This window comes from Anser anser (assembly GCF_964211835.1).
Source record: "Anser anser genome assembly, chromosome: W".
Classification (NCBI taxonomy): Eukaryota; Metazoa; Chordata; class Aves; order Anseriformes; family Anatidae; genus Anser; species Anser anser.
In genome coordinates, this window is record NC_139731.1 from 7,062,968 (window position 1) to 7,084,302 (window position 21,335).

Here is a 21,335-nt window from a genome sequence, read left to right on the forward strand (position 1 = left end):
AATTCACTGGAAGGGTGGTAAGCCCTTGCAATGCTCTAGTTACTGTGCCATCCGGGGCAGTATTGTTGGGGATAAAAGTGCAACAACGGCTGCCCAGCATCGTGCACACACCTCCCTTCTCTGCGAGCATCATATCCATTGCTATTCTGTTTTCCCAAGCCATTCTGCTGGTGGCATCTAGTTGTTCAGCGATTCCTCTTATCGCATCCCTTGTGTGATTTATGAATCTCTGCTGATTATAATAAATGTAATTAATCCAATCCACATTCTTGTTGATTGTTACCCAACAGAACAGTGATGACTCAAACCCTGCGGCAATTTGATTTCTAGCTTTGTGTTCATTGGGAACTCCTCTAGGCACCCCAATAGAATCTATGTAGACTCTATCATCGAATGGTACTCCTAAGCCTCTTTTACTTCTTCTGGGTATTTTTGATGTTTCTCTTTGAAATGCCAGGGTGAAGGGTATAGCTAATTGAACAAGTGCACAAGTGCCTCCCCAATTAGATGGTAGGGTGGACCATAAGATCTTCCCTCCACAGTACCACCAGAGATCTGCCCTGGGGATCTCAAGTCTTGAGCAGTTTCCCATCAAGTCCTTGGTAACATTCAGGGTCCCAGTGCACAAGGCAAATTCTCCCAGATGCCGGGTAGCACTCACACCCTGCCGTGAGAGGCAAGCTGTATGGTTACCTATAGCTGTAGAGAATGCAGGGGGAGCCCTGATATTGCTATCACGCAAGGAAGGGAAGAGCAAAGAGAGAGACTTACAGGCCTCATTTCCCCAGGCAGTCTTTTCTTGGTACAATGCAATCATACATCGCATCCCCTGGGAATCCTTGGTCCACCCCAATGGGAAGGGCACTATCTGGGCAATCGGTCGTCCCGAGGCACAAGCATAGCAATTGCTATGGTTGAGACTCTGGACAGTATATTTGACCCATTCTATCCAGGCATTCACATCCCCATACCCTGTTTCATTTTCAAATGTCCTGCCTTTCATGAATGCCTGCTGGCTGGGCCTGATCCCCTGGATGCCACGCATGTGCCATGTGATCTCACCAAAGATGATTTGCTCCATGACTTTCCCTGGAACCAAGGCCAGGCTGACAGGCCTGTAGTTCCCCGGGTCCTCCTTACGGCCCTTCTTGTAGATGGGAGTCACATCGGTAAGCCTCCAGTCCTCTGGGACCTCTCCAGATAACCGGGAACGCTTGTAGATGGTGGAAAGCGGCTTGGCAATCACTTCTGCCAGCTCCCTCAGCACCCTAGGGTGTAGCCCGTCTGGTCCCAAGGACTTGTGACATTCCAGATGGAGCATGGGCAACAAACAGGAGGAGCTGGAAGCGATTGTGTGGCAGGCTATGACCTAGTTGCTATAACTGAAACATGGTGGGATCACTCCCATGACTGGAGTACCGTGATGGATGGCTACAAGCTCTTCAGAAGGGATAGACAAGGAAGGAAGGGTGGTGGCATGTCTCTTTATATTAAAGAGTGTTTTGATGTTGAAGAGGTTGGGGTTGGCAATGATAAAGTTGAGTGTCTATGGATAAGGATCAGGGGGAAGGCCTGTAGGGGTGACATCTTGCTGGGGGTCTGTTATAGACCACCTAATCAGGATGAAGAGATGGATGAGGCATTCTATGAGCAGCTCGCAGAAGTTGCACGATCGCCAGCGCTCGTTCTCATGGGAGACTTCAACTTCCCTGATATATGCTGGAAATATAATACTGCGCAGAGGAAGCAGTCCAGGAGGTTTCTAGAGTGTGTGGAAGATAGCTTCCTGACACAGCTGGTGCAAGAGCCTACCAGGGAGGCGCCCCACTAGACCTGCTCTTCACTAACAGAGAAGGACTGGTGGGAGATGTGAAGGTTGGGGACTGTCTTGGGCAGAGTGACCATGAAATTGTAGAGTTCTCTATTCTTGGTGATGTCAAAAGGGTAACTAGCAAAAATGCTGTCTTGAACTTCCAGAGGGCAGACTCTGACCTGTTCAGGACACTTGTTGCAGGGGTCCCTTGGGAGTCACTCGTGAAGGGCAAAGGGGTCCAGGAAGCCTGGACGCTCCCCAAGATGGAAATCTTAAAGGCACAGGAGCAGGCTGTTCCTGAGTCCCGTAAGGCGAGCTGGAGGGGAAGAAGACCGGCGTGGATGAACCGGGAACTTTTGTTGAGACTCCGGGAGAAAAAGAGAGTCTACGTCCTCCGGAAGAAGGGACAGGCTACTTGGGGAGACTACAAAGAAGTTGCTAAGATATTCAGGGAGGAAGTTAGAAAGGCAAAAGCCCATCTTGAACTCAGATCGGCCACTGCAGTAAAAGAGAACAAGAAATCCTTTTACAAACATTAATACAGTAAGAGAAGAACCAAGGAGAATTTCCGTCCTTTACTTGATGCAGCAGGGAATGTGATCACTGAGGATAAGGAAAAGGCTGAGGTTCTCAATGCCTTCTTTACATCTGTCTTTAACAGTCGGATCAGTTATCGTCAGGGTACTTTACGCCCTGACCTGCACGTCCCCTGTGATTCAGGTAGAGAATCACCCCCTGTGATCCAGGAAGAGACGGTTAGAGACCTGCTCCTCCATCTGGAATGTCACAAGTCCTTGGGACCAGACGGGCTACACCCTAGGGTGCTGAGGGAGCTGGCAGAAGTGATTGCCAAGCCGCTTTCCACCATCTACAAGCGTTCCTGGTTATCTGGAGAGGTCCCAGAGGACTGGAGGCTTACCGATGTGACTCCCATCTACAAGAAGGGCCGTAAGGAGGACCCGGGGAACTACAGGCCTGTCAGCCTGGCCTTGGTTCCAGGGAAAGTCATGGAGCAAATCATCTTTGGTGAGATCACATGGCACATGCGTGGCATCCAGGGGATCAGGCCCAGCCAGCACGGGTTCATGAAAGGCAGGTCGTGCTTGTCCAACCTCATCTCCTTCTATGATCGTGTGACCAGACTGGTAGATGAGGGAAAGGCTGTTGATGTAGTCTACCTAGACTTCAGCAAAGCCTTTGACACGGTCTCCCACAGTATTCTCCTTGGGAAACTGGCTGCCCGTGGCCTGGACAGGTATACTCTCCTCTGGGTAAAGAACTGGCTGGAGGGCTGTGCCCAGCAGGTAGTGGTTAATGGAGTTAAGTCCAGCTGGCGTCCTGTTACAAGTGGTGTCCCCCAGGGGTCGGTACTGGGGCCTATCTTGTTTAATATCTTTATTGATGACCTAGATGAGGGGACTGAGTGTACCCTCAGTAAGTTTGCAGACGACACCAAGTTGGGAGGTAGTGTCGATCTGCCTGAGGGTAGGGTGTCCCTTCAGAGGGATCTGGATAGGCTGGATTGCTGGGCTGAGGCGAATGGTATGACATTCAACAAGGCCAAGTGCTGGGTCCTGCACTTTGGCCACAATAACCCCATGCAGCGCTATAGGCTTGGGGCAGAGTGGTTAGAAGACTGTGAAGAGGAAAGGGACCTGGGAGTGTTGATCAATGCTTGGCTGAACATGAGCTGACAGTGTGCCCAGGTGGCCAAGAAGGCCAATGGCATCCTGGCCTGTATTAGAAAGAGTGTAGCCAGCAGGACCAGGGAGGTGACCATCCCCCTGTACTCAGCTCTGGTGAGGCCGCACCTTGAGTACTTTGTTCAGTTATGGGCCCCTCACTACAAGAAAGACATCGAGGCCCTGGAGCATGTCCAGAGAAGGGCAACAAAACTGGTGAGGGGTCTGGAGCACAAGTCTTCTGAGCAGCGTCTGAGGGAGCTGGGATTGTTTAGTTTGGAGAAGAGGAATCTCAGGGGAGACCTCATTGCACTCTACAACTTCCTGAATGGAGGTTGTGATGAGGAGGGGGTCGGCCTCTTCTCCCAGATAACTAATGATAGGAATCAAGGAAATGGCCGTAAGTTGCACCTGGGGAGATTTAGATTAGATATCAGGAAAAGCTTTTCCTCTCAAAGAGTGATCAGGCACTGGAACGGCCTGCCCCGGGAGGTGGTGGAGTCACCGTCCCTGGTGGTGTTCAAGAAGCGCCTGGACGAGGTGCTGCGAGATATGATTTAGTAGCTTAGTGGGTAGTATTGGTGATAAGAGGATGGTTAGACTAGATGATCTTGTAGGTCCTTTCCAGCCTTGTGTTGCTATCATTTCTATGATTCCTCATTCAGGTTGGGGATAGCCAGCAGTTTCCTTTAGCTTCCATCACCGCTACAACTGCATGTGGCACAAATAACACCAAAGGTTGTCCCAAACTCAGTTTCCTTTCCTCTTAGACTAGGAGTCAGTCACTGCTACTGCCCTCAAACAAGACAGCCATTGTCATTTCGTCTAGCTGTTTTGAAAAGTAGTCCACTGGTCTCCTGCTCCCCAGTGTCTGGGTCATCACCCCGGCTGCCACCCCCCTTTGTTCATGAACAAACGGTTGGAAAGGTTTTTCCATGTTTGGCAGCCCTAGGGCTAGTGCTGACATTCGGGCCCTTTTTATATCATCAAATCCTTTTTGGCACTCAGCAGTCCACTCCAACACATTTTCTGTCCCCTTTGTTGCTTCATACAATGTCTTTGCTATTAGCCCAAAATTGGGGATCTAGATTTGACAAAAGCCTGCCATCCCTAGGAATCCTCGCAATTGCTTTTTCATTTTGGGAACAGCAATTTGGCATATAGCTTCTTTTTGCTCTGGACCTAATGCTCGCTATCCTTGAGAAATACCAAGCCCCAGGTACTGTACTTTCTGCTGGGATATCTAGGCCTTTTTCTGGAATACTTTGTATGTGGCCATTCCCAGGTAATTTAACAAGCTAATAGTCAACTGCAATCATTTTTCTTTGGTTGGGGCTCCTAGCAACAAGTTATCGACATATTGCAATAATTTCCCTTCATTCTTGCTTTGCCAATTATTTAAATCTGCCGCCAAGGCAGTCCCAAATAACGTGGGGGGCTTTTCTTGAATCCTTGTAGCAGTACTGTCCAACACATTTGGGTCTTTTTCCCTGTCGTGAGATTTTCCCACTCAAAAGCAAATACAGTCTGACTGGCAGGCTCCAGGGGTATACAAAAGAAGACATCTTTAAGATCCAATACTGTGAAATAAGAATCTCTTTTGGATAGTGTTGTTAGAAGGGTATACGGGTTTGGCACTACAGGGTGGACGTCTGCAGTTATTTTGTTTATGGCTCGCAAAAAAAACCAAAACCAAACAGTTCCTTCAGTGTGTCCAAACGGTTCCTTCAATGAGTAGAAGATAATTTTCTGACACAGGTGGTGGAGGAACCAACGAGGTGGGGGGTGCTTCTGGACCTTGTTCTTACCAACAGGGATGTGCTTGTTAGGGATGTGAAGGTTGGGGGCAGCTTGGGATGCAGCGACCATGAGATGGTGGAGTTCAAGATGGAACTTGGTGGAAGAAGTAAGGCAAAATGTAGGATTACTACCCTGGACTTTGGGAGAGACAACTTTGACCTCTTCTGGGACCTACTTGGTGGTATCTCATGGGCTAGAATGCTAGAAGGCAAGGGTGCTTGCATCCCCTGGGAATCCTTGGTCCACCCCAATGGGAAAGGCACTATCTGGGTAATCAGTTGTCCTGAGGCACGAGCATAGCAATTTGACCCATTCTATCCAGGCATTCACATCCCCATACCCTGTTTCAGTCTCAAATGTTTGAACTGCCGCATTTCAAAGAGGGCCTCCTGCTTTCTCTCCTGTTTTCTCCTTGAGTTTCTCCCTTTCTCTGATGGTAATAGAGGATTGTTTCCATACAGCTGTTCTCAATCTGGCTGTTGGGTCTCTACCAGTTATTTGTTCTCTCTGCTCAATTGTCCTTGGGCAATTAAATCTCTACAAGCTAACACCTCACAAGCATCAAACATGACAGATTGTGGTACATAACCCTCTGTCACATTCACCCATATTTTTACGGGGTATCCCATCTTACTATTATCTGGTCATGCCTTTTCCAAGTTGCCAATTGACCAAGGCCTTCTCTGAGGCCTACAATCACTAAAAAACAAAATTAATAGTTGATTTTTCCCTGTCATTATTTTTAACCCTTAGGTTTCCAAATAATTATCAATACAAAGAATAAGATGTACACTACCACTATAACAACCCCCCCTTGGGAGTACTTCAATTCACTATAGGTCTGTCCTTTCTCTCAATCACAAGCCACACTCATTAGTTACCTGTGAAAATAAAAGGTTAGTTTACAATTGTAAGCTTTTATCCAGCTCAGAGTCCACTATGAGATTTTTCTCTTTGATTTCAACTTTCAGCAATTCTTCTGTAGGAACAACTTCCCAGGTACTAGGGTCGACGTGTGCTTTCACTCGAGTATAGTGAGTCCAACCTTTTTCCGCAGTTCCTATGGCTGTTTCAGTGGTTAGTAGTACTTGGAAGTGTCCTTCCCATTCAGGCGTTAGTTGATCCTTTCCAGGTCTGATTCAGGACCCAATTTCCTGGTTCATGGTGGTGAATGGGGAATTCCAAAGGTGGGGTTTGAGCCAACAGCACACGGGTCCTGAGAGATGACAAAGAAGAAGACAACCCCAGAATACAGTTCTTAAGAAAACTCTCTTGTTTCGAATTGTGGTATCTCATCCCTTCTGCCCAGACAGGGTAATCCAAACAGCATCTCATATGGTGAAATTCCTATATCGTTTCTTGGTGCTGTTTGAACCTGCAGGAGTGCTAAAGGTAAGCATTTTACCCAAGGAATTTGGGTTTCTAACACTAATTTAGTTAATTGCTTCTTTAATGTCTGGCTCATTCACTCTACCTTCCCAGAAGAGGAGGGGTGCCAGGGGGTGTAAAAATCCCGCTCAGTCTCTAAGGCCTGCATTAACCCTTGCAGTACTTGTGAAGTGAAATGACTTCCTTGATCTGAATCAATGTTTTCAGCTATCCCATATCTAGGGACTATTTGCTCCAGTGATACCTTAGCCACCGTGTTTGCAATGGCAGATACAGAGGGGAAAGCTTACACCCATCCAGTCACGTGGTCAATTAGGACAAACAAGTACTTAAATCTCCCTGCTTTAGGTAACTCAGTAAAGTCTACCTGTATACTTTGGAAAGGTCGAATCCCTGGCTCCCGTCCCCCTCTAGGTGGGTTACGAATGACCTTTTTATTTACCTTTTGACATATGGTACGTCCTCTGCATATTTGCTTCACTAAAGTGTATATTCCTACACAGACATACTTTCTTAGCACAACATCACACATTGCTTGCATCTCCCAATGACTCTCTTGATGTAAAAGATTAATATTTGCCTCATTGATGCTTTAATCAGCATTTCTCTCCCATCAGGGAGTATCCATTTTCCCTCAGACTTCGTGGCTCCTGATTCCTTAAAAGAAATCTTTCTCTTAAAACTTTTTAGTTCTTTCTTAGTTTTCAACAATTCCCTGAATCCTCTCTGGATTTATTCTCCGTTTTCCCTCAGACATTAGATGCCTTAAATACCTGACTTCTCTTTCTACATATAGTAATTTATTTTTCAATACTCCCAAGCCCTGCTTTCCCAGAAAGTTGAATGGCTTGTTAGTGGCTTTCCTCACAACTGTTTTCTCCTGTCCTGACAATAAACAATCATCCACATATTTGTAACAGAAATTCCTCCTTGGGAGGTTGGAATTCCTCCAAAATCTGTTCTAGAACTTGCCCAAATCAATTGGTGGCCCTGTAAACCCCTGAGGTAAAACCGTCCATCTGTATTGTTGCTTCCGCCCCCATTTCAGGGTCTTTCCAGTCAGAGGTGAATATATCTTTGCTCTCAGGGCCTGAGAGCACTCCATTAATAACAGTGTTATTCCAGTCTAACAATTTACTATTTGAATGCCCAATTTCATCATCAAATCCCTTCCCAACAAGTTAGTCCCTGCCTTGGGTACATACAATAATTGCCCAGAGATCATTTTATCCCCTAGTCTCAGCTTGGTATCCCCCAAAAGTGGCACTGTTATCCCAGCCCCTTCTACCCCCATCACATTTAGGGTTTCATTAGTTAATTTAATCCCTGATACTTTACAGGCCAGTAATGACCTAGCTGCCCCAGTGTATTGGGTTCGATGGCAAGATTCTGTGGGGGCTGCAGTGGCAGCCCCCACGAGAAGAATCCAGAAGCCGCCCCGTGGCAGATAAGGGACAATTTCATCCTGCCCCAAAGGGGCCCACCGCTGCCCAGAGCCAAGCCATGAGCAACAGTCTGTGCCTGTGTGAGAGCACATCCACGAAAACAAACAAACAAACAAACAAACAAAAACCTGCCGCACAACAGCAGCTGGGAGAGTGAGGAGCCAGAAACCTCCCCGCAGACACCAAGGTCAGTGCAGAAGGAGGGAGAGGAGGCACTCCAGGCGCCGGAGCTGAAGCCCCCCCGCAGCCTGTGGAGAGGCCCCTGGTGGAGCAGGCTGTCCCCCCCGGTCCCTCCCCCTTCCCGATACTTAGGAAACTGACCAAACACCACAGCAAATATACCAAAACTTCTAGACTGTTACTTAGATAATGCCTACATCCTCTTTCCCTGCTCATTCAACTTTCCCAACTCATTCAAAAAACAGCTCTGTCAAACATTACATACCACACCTTTAATACCTTCAATAACTCTTTTAACACTTCTTTTTATATTTCTCCAGCCTGTACTTTCACCAAAGTCTCAGTCATTGGCCAACTTCATTCCATACCTTTCTCCCTCCAGGATGCTGAAACAACATATCAGTATAACATACTTCATCCCATTTTCCTTCTCTCCTCCTTCTTCCACTCCGGATATTCCTATTTGAAGTGGCCAGCCTGGCCACACTTAAAACGTCTTCTCAAAGCCTGTTCCTGATAGGATTCAGGCTGCAACACAGGTAGCTTTCCTCGCCTGCCATTCCTTCATCTCTCTTCCTCTCCTTTCCATCCTGGCCCTGACTACCTGCTACACTGTCAATACCATTAGTTTCACTCTCTGCTTTTCCTTCTCATCTCCCCTCCTGACACACACGTTCAGGGCCTCCCACAGGAGGGCCCCCCAGTGACTGTTCACTACATCCCCCCGCCTTCTGGAACATTTTCTGTGTATCTTGCCAGGCTTTAATCACAAAATGAACTTTCAAGAGCCCTTGGGATACTGGGTCCTCAGGATTCATCCCTGAGTACTTTCTCATTCTGACCCCAAGTCTCTCATATGATTTCTGTGTTGCACACTGTTATTATTACAACCGGGGTCGGCAAGTGGGTATTTCTGCCCTGCCGGTATTACCCCTGGTCCTGGAGGATGAGCTCTTTCCCATTTTTGTATAGCAGCTCTCCTCCTGATCATTCTCATTTCTTTCCCTGTAAACAATATACTTAATATAGACATCATTTCCCACCCCTAAGAGTATAAGTTAGGTCCTAGGAACTGGTCTAATTGTTCAGCTAGCCTGATGGGGTCCTCAATTAAAGACTTCATCTCCTTCTTAAAACTCCTAACCTCTCTGCTGGTAAGGAGGGGGGGGAGCTCACCTAAGAGGATACACAGTTAGTGTTAGTACTGTTAGTATCAGGGAAGGCAAAATTCTCAGTATCTCTTCTACCTTGTTCTAATTCTTGCCAGAGCCTAGAGTACGCTCTTCTCTAGGGACAGTGTTAATTGCAGTCCCTGTCTCCCTTCCTGGAGCGACTGCTGCTGCCACCGGTGCAATATTAGAATTATGGGGAGCATGACTTGTCTCCTTCTCCAAACAAAGGAATCTTATTGTTTACATATAAATTTAAAGCCTGAATTTTCATCAGACCCATATTTTGGCCAAAATACTGCTGTTTCCTTAATTGGTTCTTTTGTCCAGACTGATACACAATATTTAACCATTTTCTTCTTTTATCATTTCCTCTAATTTTGGGATTATTTTTCCAATTTCTTATCATTCTTCAGGAAGAACTGTCGGTAGGCACCCCCCCAGGGATATCTCCCTGTCCCCTGGAACCCATATTTTCCCATTTTTCCTAGCCCTTGTCAGTGTGCTGCTACAGAAATTTCCCTCCTGCAGGGTACCACACACTAACGTTCCGATTCTGGAAAAAGGGGGGTGTACTGCCAAGCACTTTAGTGTGCAAGGGCTTACTGTACACCAGATTTCCCGAGACTCTTCCTTTCTCTCTATCTCACGCTTCGTCCTTCTCCGGCCGCGCCCCTCGGGGAGCTACGGAACCACAGATCAGGACTCCATACTCGCTTCGTACAAAAGTACATCTCAACCGCATATCACACAGAGTCTCACCCGACCCCCAAGGCAATACTTAATATTTCTTACCTTGGTCTGTGCACAGAGTTACTGGATCAATTCTTAAACCCGGGGTGCCTACCTTCTTCCCTTCCCCACTACTTCACGGATCCTGCCTCTTTAATCAGTCTCGGGCCCTCTGTCAGCTCTCCGCAGAACCGCCACCGTCGATGCACAGGACCTCTGAAATCAGCGGGGCATGCCTTGCTGCTGCTGCGGCGGTGGGGCTCCCCAGTAGGTGACTGGATCCTGGACGAGCCCCCAAATTGTAAGAAACAGTCAGTAGCCAATAACTTAGGCTCAGGTGAAGATCTCAGTGAAGTAGTAATTTATTCGCGATTGCAATGGCGGGCATCCCACAAGCAGGAGCGCACCTACTAGTCACATAGTACAGTTTATATACTTTATTTCTCGATGACCGGGACCCTCCCGTTTCCCCACTGAGTGGGTAATCCAGCTTCACAATCTATCCGATGCTTCACAGACAATGCCTGGCCTTCAGTTGCCGGCCTGTTAAATTTCAAATTTCTTTTGACTTTTTTACTCTTTGAAGTGGTAATGTTTCTTCACTTATCTGACTCAACTTGACACCATGATTTTCACCTAATTGCTCTAAGGAGTCTGGTTGTCTGCGTTTTACAAGGTCGCCTGCTAAGTTTTCCTATCACTGCAAGTATATCTCAATACCACATTCCTTACCTTTAAACAATGTAACTCTGCAAAAACAACATTTTTATTCCCACACCGGTAGAAGAGAGTCATTGACATACTGGAAAGAGCCCAATGTAGGGCCACCAAGATGATGAAGGGACTGGAGCACCTCTCTTATGAGGAGAGGCTGAGAGAGTTGGGACTGTTCAGCCTGGAGAAAAGGAGGCTCGGGGGGAAAATCTCAGCAATGTTTATAAATACCTGAAGTGGGGATGCAAAGAGGACAGAGCCAGGTTCTTTTCATTGGTGCCTGATGACAGGAGAAGAGGCAGTGGACACAAACTGGAGCACAAGAGGTTCCGTCTGAACTTTAGGAAGCACTTCTTTACTGTGCAGGTGATATAGCACTGGAACAGGTTGCCCAGAGAGGTTGTGAAGTCGCCCTTCTTAGAGATGTTCAAAAGCTGCCTGGATGTGGTCCTGGGTAACCACCTCTGGGTGCCCCTGCTTGAGCAGGAGGTTGGACCAGATGACCTCCAGAGGGTCCCTTCTAGCAGCAACCATTCTGTGATTATGTGCATAATACAAGAATGACGTAGTATGTGGACATGTGTTTGTTTGCTTTGGTTTCCTGTCCTCTTTTTCCTTCTCAACACTTTAGCGCTGTCTTTCAGGATATATGTGTTGGAAGGTAAGCTAAAATAATGTTTTGCCAAGAGTTATTGTTCATAGCATAGCTTGCATTTCAGGAAGGACTTAAAATTCTCTTAAAGCTATTTACCACAACTCACACTTGTGCTTTTTTTTTATTTATTCGAATTGTATGCATCTTTCCAAAGGTGTCAATTACTTAGATATTTTTTCCATTTATACAAGAATGTTCCTGTTAAAGGGATAAACATTGCAGATGTACACTTCCAATAAGAGTGTCTGTCTAACTGAAAAATCACCAGTAGGTCAGCAGTCCTAGTTTAAACATGCATGATGCTATAATACAGTTTAGTCATAGATCACAGACCCTTTCTGTGATCTTGAGATGCATGTTTATGTAGTACATTCTTTGGCGTTTAGTAGGAATGCTAAGATGGACTTATGTGTATCACTTTTCTCCAAGCAAAAAAAGTATATATATATGTTAAGGTAACTTATTATAGGAATGTTTATTACTTGGATGATGTTTTCTCAGAACTAAACATTCAAAATTAAAGTTGCAGTTAAAAGAAATTCTTAAATATTAATGTATGGAAATACACAAGTAGAATCGTAAATCTGTTGCTTAGTGATAGGGCAACAGTGTAAAAAACATGCAAGATATTTTAGTGTTAATGGCCACAGACTAATTTCAGCTCCTTTTTAGACTAAATTTTTGTGCCTTATTTATATGCCTTCCTCATTTTCCTCATTACTTCATTACTTCATTGTTATTTGTCTTGAAATTTTGGAGATAGTTTTTTTTTGTTTTTATTTTTGTTGTTATCTCTATTGTGCCCCCCCCATGCCACCTCCCTCTTCTTTCTCTGCCTCAGCCCCCAATAGAGATAGAGGAGTGACAGTTGTCTGTCACAGAATAAACTGTAGATTTTTTTTTTATTTGAATTGCTTATTTAAAAAATCAATTACAATTAAAAAAAAACTTTTAAACGAAAACCCACCACGTCTGTGGTTCAAAACGTGTTTTAAATTTAGGAAGGAGAAAACAAATATGTTTTAAAAGTGTTTTAAAAGTATGGTCTTTGCTTTAGCATAAAATGAAACCTCATCTGTATATTTTATATAAAATTACACGGCATCTGTATATGGGCATGTTCTGTCAGCTTTCTGTATGTTTCTGAATGTTAGGAGTTAGTAGTTTGACAAAAATTTTGTAACTAGTATTCTATGCTCTGGTTAGAGTGTCTGCAGCACGTGAACCAGCGTGCAGTGAGCACTCAGGGAACTTCTAGCAGAAAACCTTTGTACAGGAAATGTCCAGGGGACGACTTACAAATGCATCTCTGTGATTTGTACCTGCGTACAGTAGTTCCCTTGTCACATACCTCTTTGCAAGAGTATCTTGCACCACCTCTGCATGAGGTGATTGTTAGCTATACTTGCTCAAAAAACAGGAGATAAGTTTTCTGTGTTCTTCTGTTTTGTTGTAAAGTTCCCGAATCTTTTAATCATTGGCACAATCAGTACTGTACGCACTAGTCTGGGGTGTGAATATATATCCTGTTATAAGATGTTTCTATTTACTAACAGGTTTTGACTTGGGAAGTTTAAAGAACTTAAGAGGAAGGAAGTCCTCTTGAAATTTCAAAACTTCAGGGAGTGCTTTTCCATATCATAGTGTAAAACAGACATCTTACATATAATCAATCTTTTAAATGTTATAGACATTAACATCTTAAATAGTTATAGACATTAACATCATCTACCCACAAAGTTGCTAATCTCTTTGTATATAATCATTCCTGAAATGAGAGACTTTTTTGATTAAAAAGGAAATGCGTGTAAACTAATGTTGCTGTGTTCTTTTTAATAGGGATGATGATGTCATCGCAGTTTAATATTTCTCAGAATTCCATGCGTGGTAGTCCTGCATCTTCCAATTATCAACAAACCACTATCTCACATAGCCCTTCCAGGTAATGCTATGTTTAAATGGGGGTAGAGAGTGGGCAGTGAACTTCACATGCTTCCTACAGTGACAGTCAATTCTTGCTGCAAGTATGTGAGTCGAAGTAAGATCAGTGTTAAGATAAATCCTGCATTTGTCTGACAGCAGGGTGAGTTTCTGCACCTGGAAAAAAAACAAATATAGTGCTTATTCACTTTTTGCCAGTGAATTAATCTTTGTACTATAAGGACTAGTCATGATTCCCGACTCTCTCCCTTCCATGATTTTGGCAGATTTTCTTTCCTGCGTAAAGAATCTCCCTGCCTCCTCCCACCCCTCCAGTTGTACTCTCTCTGTTGCAGAGGCTGACAGTGGTGGCAGGAGGATAGGAGAGAAGAGGCGTTCTGGCATGTATAGCAGTGCCAGCCTGACAGGAGGATGAGACAGAAGGCTTGTTAAAGCATGGAGTACTGTTTTAACAGTAGACAAAAAGACCATCTATAGGAGGATAGGCCTAGTAGTTTGGCCAGCAGCTTCCTCTTCAACTTTCTAGTTCTTTTTCAAACTTTGAATGTTAGCAAATAGGGCGTACCTATTATCTAGGTCTTTATTGATATAATAAAGTACTCTGGATTAGAGGAAAGATATCTGCATGCAGTTTCAACCCAGTTACTGGGCTGTAATAGATTTAATCTGCAGCTATTAGACATCATTATTAAAATAAACTGTTATTTCACATTTCACTTCAAGTTAATGTAATTGTTTGGGCAAATAGAAAGCTTTATCATAGAATCATTCAGGTTGGAAAAGACTTCTAAGATCATCTAGTCCAACCTTTTTTATAACTGTAAAAAAAACAACTACACTGTCAAGAGTGATTTTATATATATATATTTATTCACTTTTATATCTAAAAGTGATTTTGAAGAAGGTTTTATGAATTATGAATGTTACAATGTGCTATGTCTTCTTGAAATCCTTGTTTTAAATATTTTGCTGTTTCTTTCTGCGGAAGCTTACCGTCACAAAGTTGCTATCCAGAACCGAGGGTTGTGAAAGCATGTATTTGTTTTATTTTTATTTTGAAAGAATGTAAGTTATAATGTACATGTATTATTGTCACAAGCCTGATTTGTATGGCATCCTATCTTTAGGATCAGTCCAAGGTAAAGCCAGTGAAAGAATAAGCTGTATTCAGTGGACTTTGGGTCAGGTCCTACCTAACTGCCCATCACATTCCTATATTTTGGTAGTATAGTTGCGCAAGATAAAGTTCTTTGAAATCTTACTCGAAAAATCATATTTAGAGTAGATGGCTCCTTGTTGATCATAGCAAGCTTATTTTTATTTGATAATTAAACTTTATCTGTCATTTTCATTCAAGCTTCTAATAAGCTAGAACTGACTTCTGAAAATTACATATTTTAGTAAATATTTGTAACTTGTGTTGTTGTGTCCTTTCACTAAGTGGGGATCTTATGAACGCTTTCTATTCTCTTCTTTAGTTTTACTAATACAGTTCCTAACCTGTGGCTCTTAAGTAGTAATTGAAGTTGGGAAGGCATTGATAGCTTTAAATACTGCTTTTGAAGAGGTTTCTTGATTGCTTTGGAATTTCATGTCTTTCCCAGAAGTTATAATGTTCTAGAGGTATAGTATTTCAAAAGGAATAATAAAATTGTCTAAATTTGCTTTTACAACTTCTAAAAACTTTTAAAATTTTATTTTTAGCCGGTTTGTGCCACCACAGACAAGCTCCAGTAACAGATTTTTGGCACAACAGAACAGTCCAGTGCCTAGTCCATATGCACCTCAAAGCCCTGCAGGGTACATGCCATATTCACATCCTCCGAGTTACACACCACATCCTCAGTTGCAGCAAGGTAAGTCTGTGATGTTTGTTATGTTCTCTTATCTCATGTCAGCTTTGCCTTCATGTGCATGTTTCATGGCTCTTGATTTCTTCGAAGTCACATGCTTTTTTTTTTTGTATTTTTAGCTTTGTTTACCTAACTGTACAGAGTAATAATATATTAAACAAACAAACAAACAAAAGTAAAACATCTTCATTTGACATTGCTCCCCTATGTACACCTATTTTACATAATTATCATGTATATATGACAATAGAAAAATCAAAACAAACCAAAACACTTTTATTTGATAGTTATGGCCATCATTTATCTCTACTAGCAAAAACATCATTTTTGCCAGTGTAACTAAGTTTTGCTGCCATCTTATTTAGCCTTACCAAACCTTTGTAGTGTAGACTAGACTAATGCTAAGTTGGCTAGAATTAGACTCAAGTTATGCAGTAACTAGCAAAGATGACCTTCAGCATGAATGGATTTCTTTCTTTTTCCCTTTTCTAAATACAATCTTAAACAATGTGAACACTGTTAAAGTATCTAGGCATTTTTTGTTGGTAAGTAGAATTCTCATTGGATTCTTCTAAATAATCTGTTTTAAAGTTTAGTAGTGTGCTTGGAATATGTATATAGCTGTTCTGTATGCAATGTTGCATGTCTCATGAATGCCTTGAAAGCTTCATATACTGACGGGAGTGAATAAAAATTATGTAAAAGAAAATAGTTTTCTATAATCTGTAAGAAAATGATACTGAAAGTAATTAGGATAGATGCGGAGATAGCTTGGCTAGCTTGTATGTGAAATTTGGATTTTTGAATCCTCTTGAAAATTATATCTTAGATACCTGATTTTATTCAAAGCATTTGTAGCAGAAGGATTCAATCAAGAAAAAAGGATTTTTGTTCAGATTCCAGACCTCTTGTATCTAACTCACTATTATCCACTATTATGATGCTTTCTGTGGAACCTTTAAGAGTTAATGAGTGTATGTATATATCAGTATAATTATTTACATTTTTTATATTTCAGCTTCAGTGTCCAGTCCCATTGTCACAGCTGGGATGAGGAATCTCCATGAAAATAAAATTTCAAGTCAATTGTCTGGAAATTCAGCTAATCATCATGCTGATAATTCTAGACATAGCTCAAATGAAGACTACCTACAGATGGTGCACAGACTAAGTAGTGATGTATGTAACCTATATCAATTTATTATGATAAGTCAAATATGTGTTTAGCTGCCTCAAAAGTCAGATACTTTACTATGTTGTTGATATATAAAACCACTGAAAATATAATTAAGTTTCAGACATACTGTGCAACTTGAACTTGTGAGATTTTATGTTTTCTAGAAGATCTCTCTCCTTTGGAACAGTTTATAACATTCTGTTGAAATTATGAAAAGTAAAAAATCTTATTCATAAGTTTATTTTAAAGAAATGATAGTGTCGCTATACTTATTTCCTCAATATATTGATGCAGACAATACTGGATTCTAAATAGGTGTATAGTTAGTTTGTCTAGTTGCAGATCCCTGCAATTCTTGATTAGACCTGACATATTTGAATAACGTATTGGGTAGTATTATGGTGTTCATATAGACATTTTTTCTTACTGGTTTGTATGTGCTTTATGGGCTGTTTTTTTTGTTGTTGTTGTTTTGTTTTTTTAAAGAAATTTTCCCTTAGTGGCAGAAATGCTTCTTTCAAAATTTTTGTTTGTTTGTTTGTTTTTTCTTTTTTTTTCTTTTTTTTTTTTTCCAACCCCCCTGCCATGGGCAGGGACACCTCCCACTAGACCTGGTTGCTCAAAGCCCCATCCAACCTGTCTGTAAACACCTCCAGGGTTGGAGCATCCACAACTTCTCTGGGCAACCTGTTCCAATGCCTCACCACCCTCACAGTAAAGAATGTCTTCCTAATGTCTAATCTAAAGCAACCCTTTTCTAGTTTAAAGCCATTCCTCCTTCTCCTATCACTATATTCCCTGACAAAGAGTCCCTCCCCAGCTTTCCTGTAGGCCCCCTTTAGGTTCTGAAAGGCCACAATTAGGTCTCCCCGGAGCCTTCTCTTCTACAGACTGAACAACCCCAGCTCCCTCAGCCTTTCTTCATAGAAGAGGTGCTCCGGCCCTCTGATCATCTTCGTGGCCCTCCTCTGGACTCATTCTAATATGCCCACATCCTTTTTGTGCTGGGGGCAACAAAGCTGAATGCAGCACTCCAGGTGGGGTATCACAAGAGCAGAGTAGAGGGGGACAGTCACCTCCCTTGACCTGCTGACCATACTTCTTTTGACACAGCCCAGGATATGGTTGGCTTTCTGGGCTGCAAGCGCACATTGCTGGCTTATGTTGAGCTTCTCATCAACTAGCATCCCCAGGTCCTTCTCCTCAGGGCTGCTCTCAATGCATTCTCCACCCAGCCTGTATTTGTGCTTGGGATTGCTCTGGCCCAGGTGCAGGGCCTTGCACTTGGCCTTGCTGAACTTCATGAGGTTCACACAGGCCCACCCCTCAAGCCTGTCCACGTCCCTCTGGATGGCATCCCTTCCCGCCAGCGTGTCAACCACACCACACAGCTTGGTGTCATCAGCAAACTTGCTGAGGGTGCACTCAGTCTCACTGGCCATGTCAGTAACAAAGATGTTAATCAGCGACGGTCCCAGTACCGACCCCTGAGGAACGCCACTTGTCACTGGTCTCCACCTGTGGACATTGAGCCATGGATCCCAACTCTTTGAGTGCAACCATCCAGCCAATTCCTTACCCACCAAGCGGTCCATACGTCAAATCCATGTCTTTCCAATTTAGAGACAAGGATATCGTTGGGAACATGGTCAAATGCTTTGCACAAATCCAGGTAGATGATGTCAGTTGCTCTTCCCCTATCCACCAATGCTGTAACCCAATTGTAGAAGGCCACCAGATTTGTCAGGCACAATCTGCCCTTAGTGAAGCCATGTTGGCTGTCACCAATCACCTCCTTATTTTCCATCTGCCTTAGCATAGTTTCCAGGAGGATCTGCTCCATGATCTTGCCAGGCACAGAGGTGAGACGGACTGGCCTGTAGTTCCCCGGGTCTTCCTTTTTTTCCCTTTTTAAAAATGGGGGTTATGTTTCCCCTCCTCCAGTCAGTGGGAACTTCACCAGACTGCCACGACTTCTCAAATATGATGGATAGTGGCTTAGCAACTTCATTTGCCAGTTCCCTCAGGACCCGCAGATACATCTCATTAGGTCCCATGGACTTGTGCACCTTCAGGTTCCTTAGACGGTCTCGAACATGATCTTCTCCTACAGTGGGCAGTTCATCATTCTCCCAATCCCTGCCTTTGCCTTTTAGGCTTAGGCTGCGTGGCTAGATTTTCATCTTAATGAGAATCTCATCCTGTGGATGAAGCTTCATGGTAGTTATTCTTTATAAGCTTGACACAATCTCTTAACAACTCTTAAGGGGAGAGCACTTAAATTTCAGTTGGCGTTTTTTGACTAGCTCTTTGAACAGTCTGGTCATAATGATGCCTACAACAGTAGGCATAACAGTAGTTACAAAACCTCATCAAAAGCTTGTGGCAAATAGGCCTTTTTTCCCCTTTAAGTGTTTATTTCAGTTTACAAAATCTGTGGGTAACCTTTGTTTCTAAATTAGCTTGTGGAAGCAAAAGAAGTGTTGCATTGAACAAGTGTGTTATTAACACCAGGCTCTCTAAATCCCTTACCAGTGTTAATACTGTAGAACTCCAAGAGTGTCATTAGTTTTGCTTTTTTGTTTTATTTTAAATTATAGAATTATGCTGATTAAAATTATTAGCTATGAAGTAGTATCTTAAACAAAAGTTTTGTGATGAAGAAATCTGTCATAATACATAATCATCAGATGTGTTTTCTCAGTTTTTGTTTCAGCAATGCAAATTCTTTAAATCAGAAAGCTGTTCTTGACATTAAATATATATAAATATACCCCATCTATATTAAAGGTACACTGTCAAGAGAATCTTGGTTTTGTTAAGCCAAGGTTTTTGGAAAAGTTTAATATTAGGATAATTTATTTCAGTGTTTACATTTCACAATATTTAAAAATGTTCAACACTAATTTTGTTATTCAAGCAGTGCAGCCACATCCTAGTTCTCGAGAACTTAGAAATTAAACTCATTCAGAACTGACAGGCTATGAAAATGTGAAACATACATTCATTGTTCAGTTTAATTGGAGAAGCGCTCAATTTAAAAAGCAGTAAGCCTCTCAGCAGCTACCACCTGCTGAGAAGTACACAAGGTTTGGGATGTATTCAGGGTGGTGGTTCCTGAAGGGGGGTTTTGGGCCTCGACACCCTCAGGCGGAGGGAGGGACTGACTGGCAAGCAGCAGGTCTCACAGGAGGGGCAGGTGAGAGTTGGGCAGCGCCAGTTGCACCTGCTGTGCCAGTTCAAACCACATGAAGCACATACCAGCAGTTGCCATGTGCTGAGAGCAGTGCAAAACTTACGAGGTACCTGGTAGGTATCTGAGGAGGTTTCTTCACTGGTCCACTGGTCATAATCCCTCCCCGGGGAGCTCAAACAGTGGTGACCACTCAACAGAAAGCTATGTCCTCTGTGGTATTTACACCCACTGGGGCCAATGCAGCTACCCAGACAGAACTCCCAAGGGAGCGTGCAGCCATCCAAGTCTCCAGCTGCAGGATGTGCCTAAGGTTTCTACTGGTGTCTGAGGCAGTAGCAAGAATACCTGTGAGAGGCGTGCCCAGGCAGAACTGCTGAGCTTGGTGGCTGGGCTCCAGGAGATTGACTGGTAGATTCATACTCTGCCCTCAGTGGAACAGAAATGTCAATTAGGCATAACAGATGGCAAGGGGGATCCTGTACTCTCTCTCCACCAGGCAGGAGGCATTGACTTGAGGGATAGAGGTGAATGGAAACAAGTCTCTGCTCAGGGCAGTGGGAGAAGCTCCTACTTGTCTACTTTGCCTTCCCTTCCCTTGCCCTTAACACAATAAATTATGAGGTTCTGGAATTGGAAGGACAGGGACATGATGAAGTGGATGATGATCCATCTATGCAAGAGAAGTCACTGAGGTAGGTCATCTTACCCCCTGTATCATGACCACCTCCGTAAAGAAAATATGGTGGGTTATTGCTGTAGGTGACTACCTTCTGAGGGGACCAGAGGACCTGATCTGCCAACCAGACCCACCTTTTAGGGAAGTTTGCTGACTCCGTGGGGCTCACGTTAAGGATGTTACCAGGAAACTTCCTAGCCTGGTGTGGCCATCAGATTATTATCTGCTCTTGCTTTTCCATCTGGGTAGCGACAAAGTCACAATGAGAACTCAGGGGCAATCAAAAGAGACTTCAGGGTCGTGGAAGATTGGTGAAGGAACGTAGGTAGTATTCTCATCTATCCTTCCAGTTGTAAGGAATGATATTGAAAGAAACAGGTGGACCCAGCTTATTGATACCTGGCTCCAAGGCTGTTGTCACCAGTAGAATTTTGGGTTTTGGATGGCCTATGCAATACCAGGTTTGCTGGAGCCTGACGGGATTCACTTTCTCAAAGGGGGAGAAATATTTTTGTTCACAAGTTAGTGGGGCTGATTTGAAAGAGCTTTAAACTAGGTTTGAAGGGTGAAAAGAGGTAAAATCAAGCTTACTAGCAATAAGCTATGGGATGGCATGACAGTATTTGTGGGACAATGTGCTGTCTTAGTCCCAGAGCTAAGACATCATTAGCATAAGTGAGACTTGGTTGGAAGAGTCCTATGACTGGAGTGCTGTGATGGATGGTTATTCATGATAAGTGATGATGGTTATTCATGATATTGTGATGATGGTTATTTATGATATTGTGATGATGGTTATTTATGATATTCATCTCCATGAAGATGGCTCTTCAGGAGAGGTGGGCAGGGCAGGTGAGGCAGAAGGGTAGTGCTGTATGTAAAGGAGGGGTTGGACTGTACAGTGCTTGCAGTT

At 43.4% G+C, this 21,335-nt stretch overlaps 1 protein-coding gene across 4 annotated transcripts in view; it reads left to right on the top strand.

Moving 5' to 3' along the window:
- The window catches only part of LOC310888705 (nipped-B-like protein), a 196,953-nt gene that overhangs the window by 73,931 nt on the left and 101,687 nt on the right, over positions 1-21,335 (top strand). For all 4 annotated transcript variants that reach the window (XM_083815646.1, XM_083815650.1, XM_083815648.1 and 1 more), the window contains exons 5-7: positions 13,419-13,521; positions 15,225-15,376; positions 16,392-16,552. In XM_083815646.1, coding sequence (XP_083671772.1) covers positions 13,419-13,521; positions 15,225-15,376; positions 16,392-16,552 — 416 coding nt within the window. The remainder of the gene's footprint in view (positions 1-13,418; positions 13,522-15,224; positions 15,377-16,391; positions 16,553-21,335) is intronic.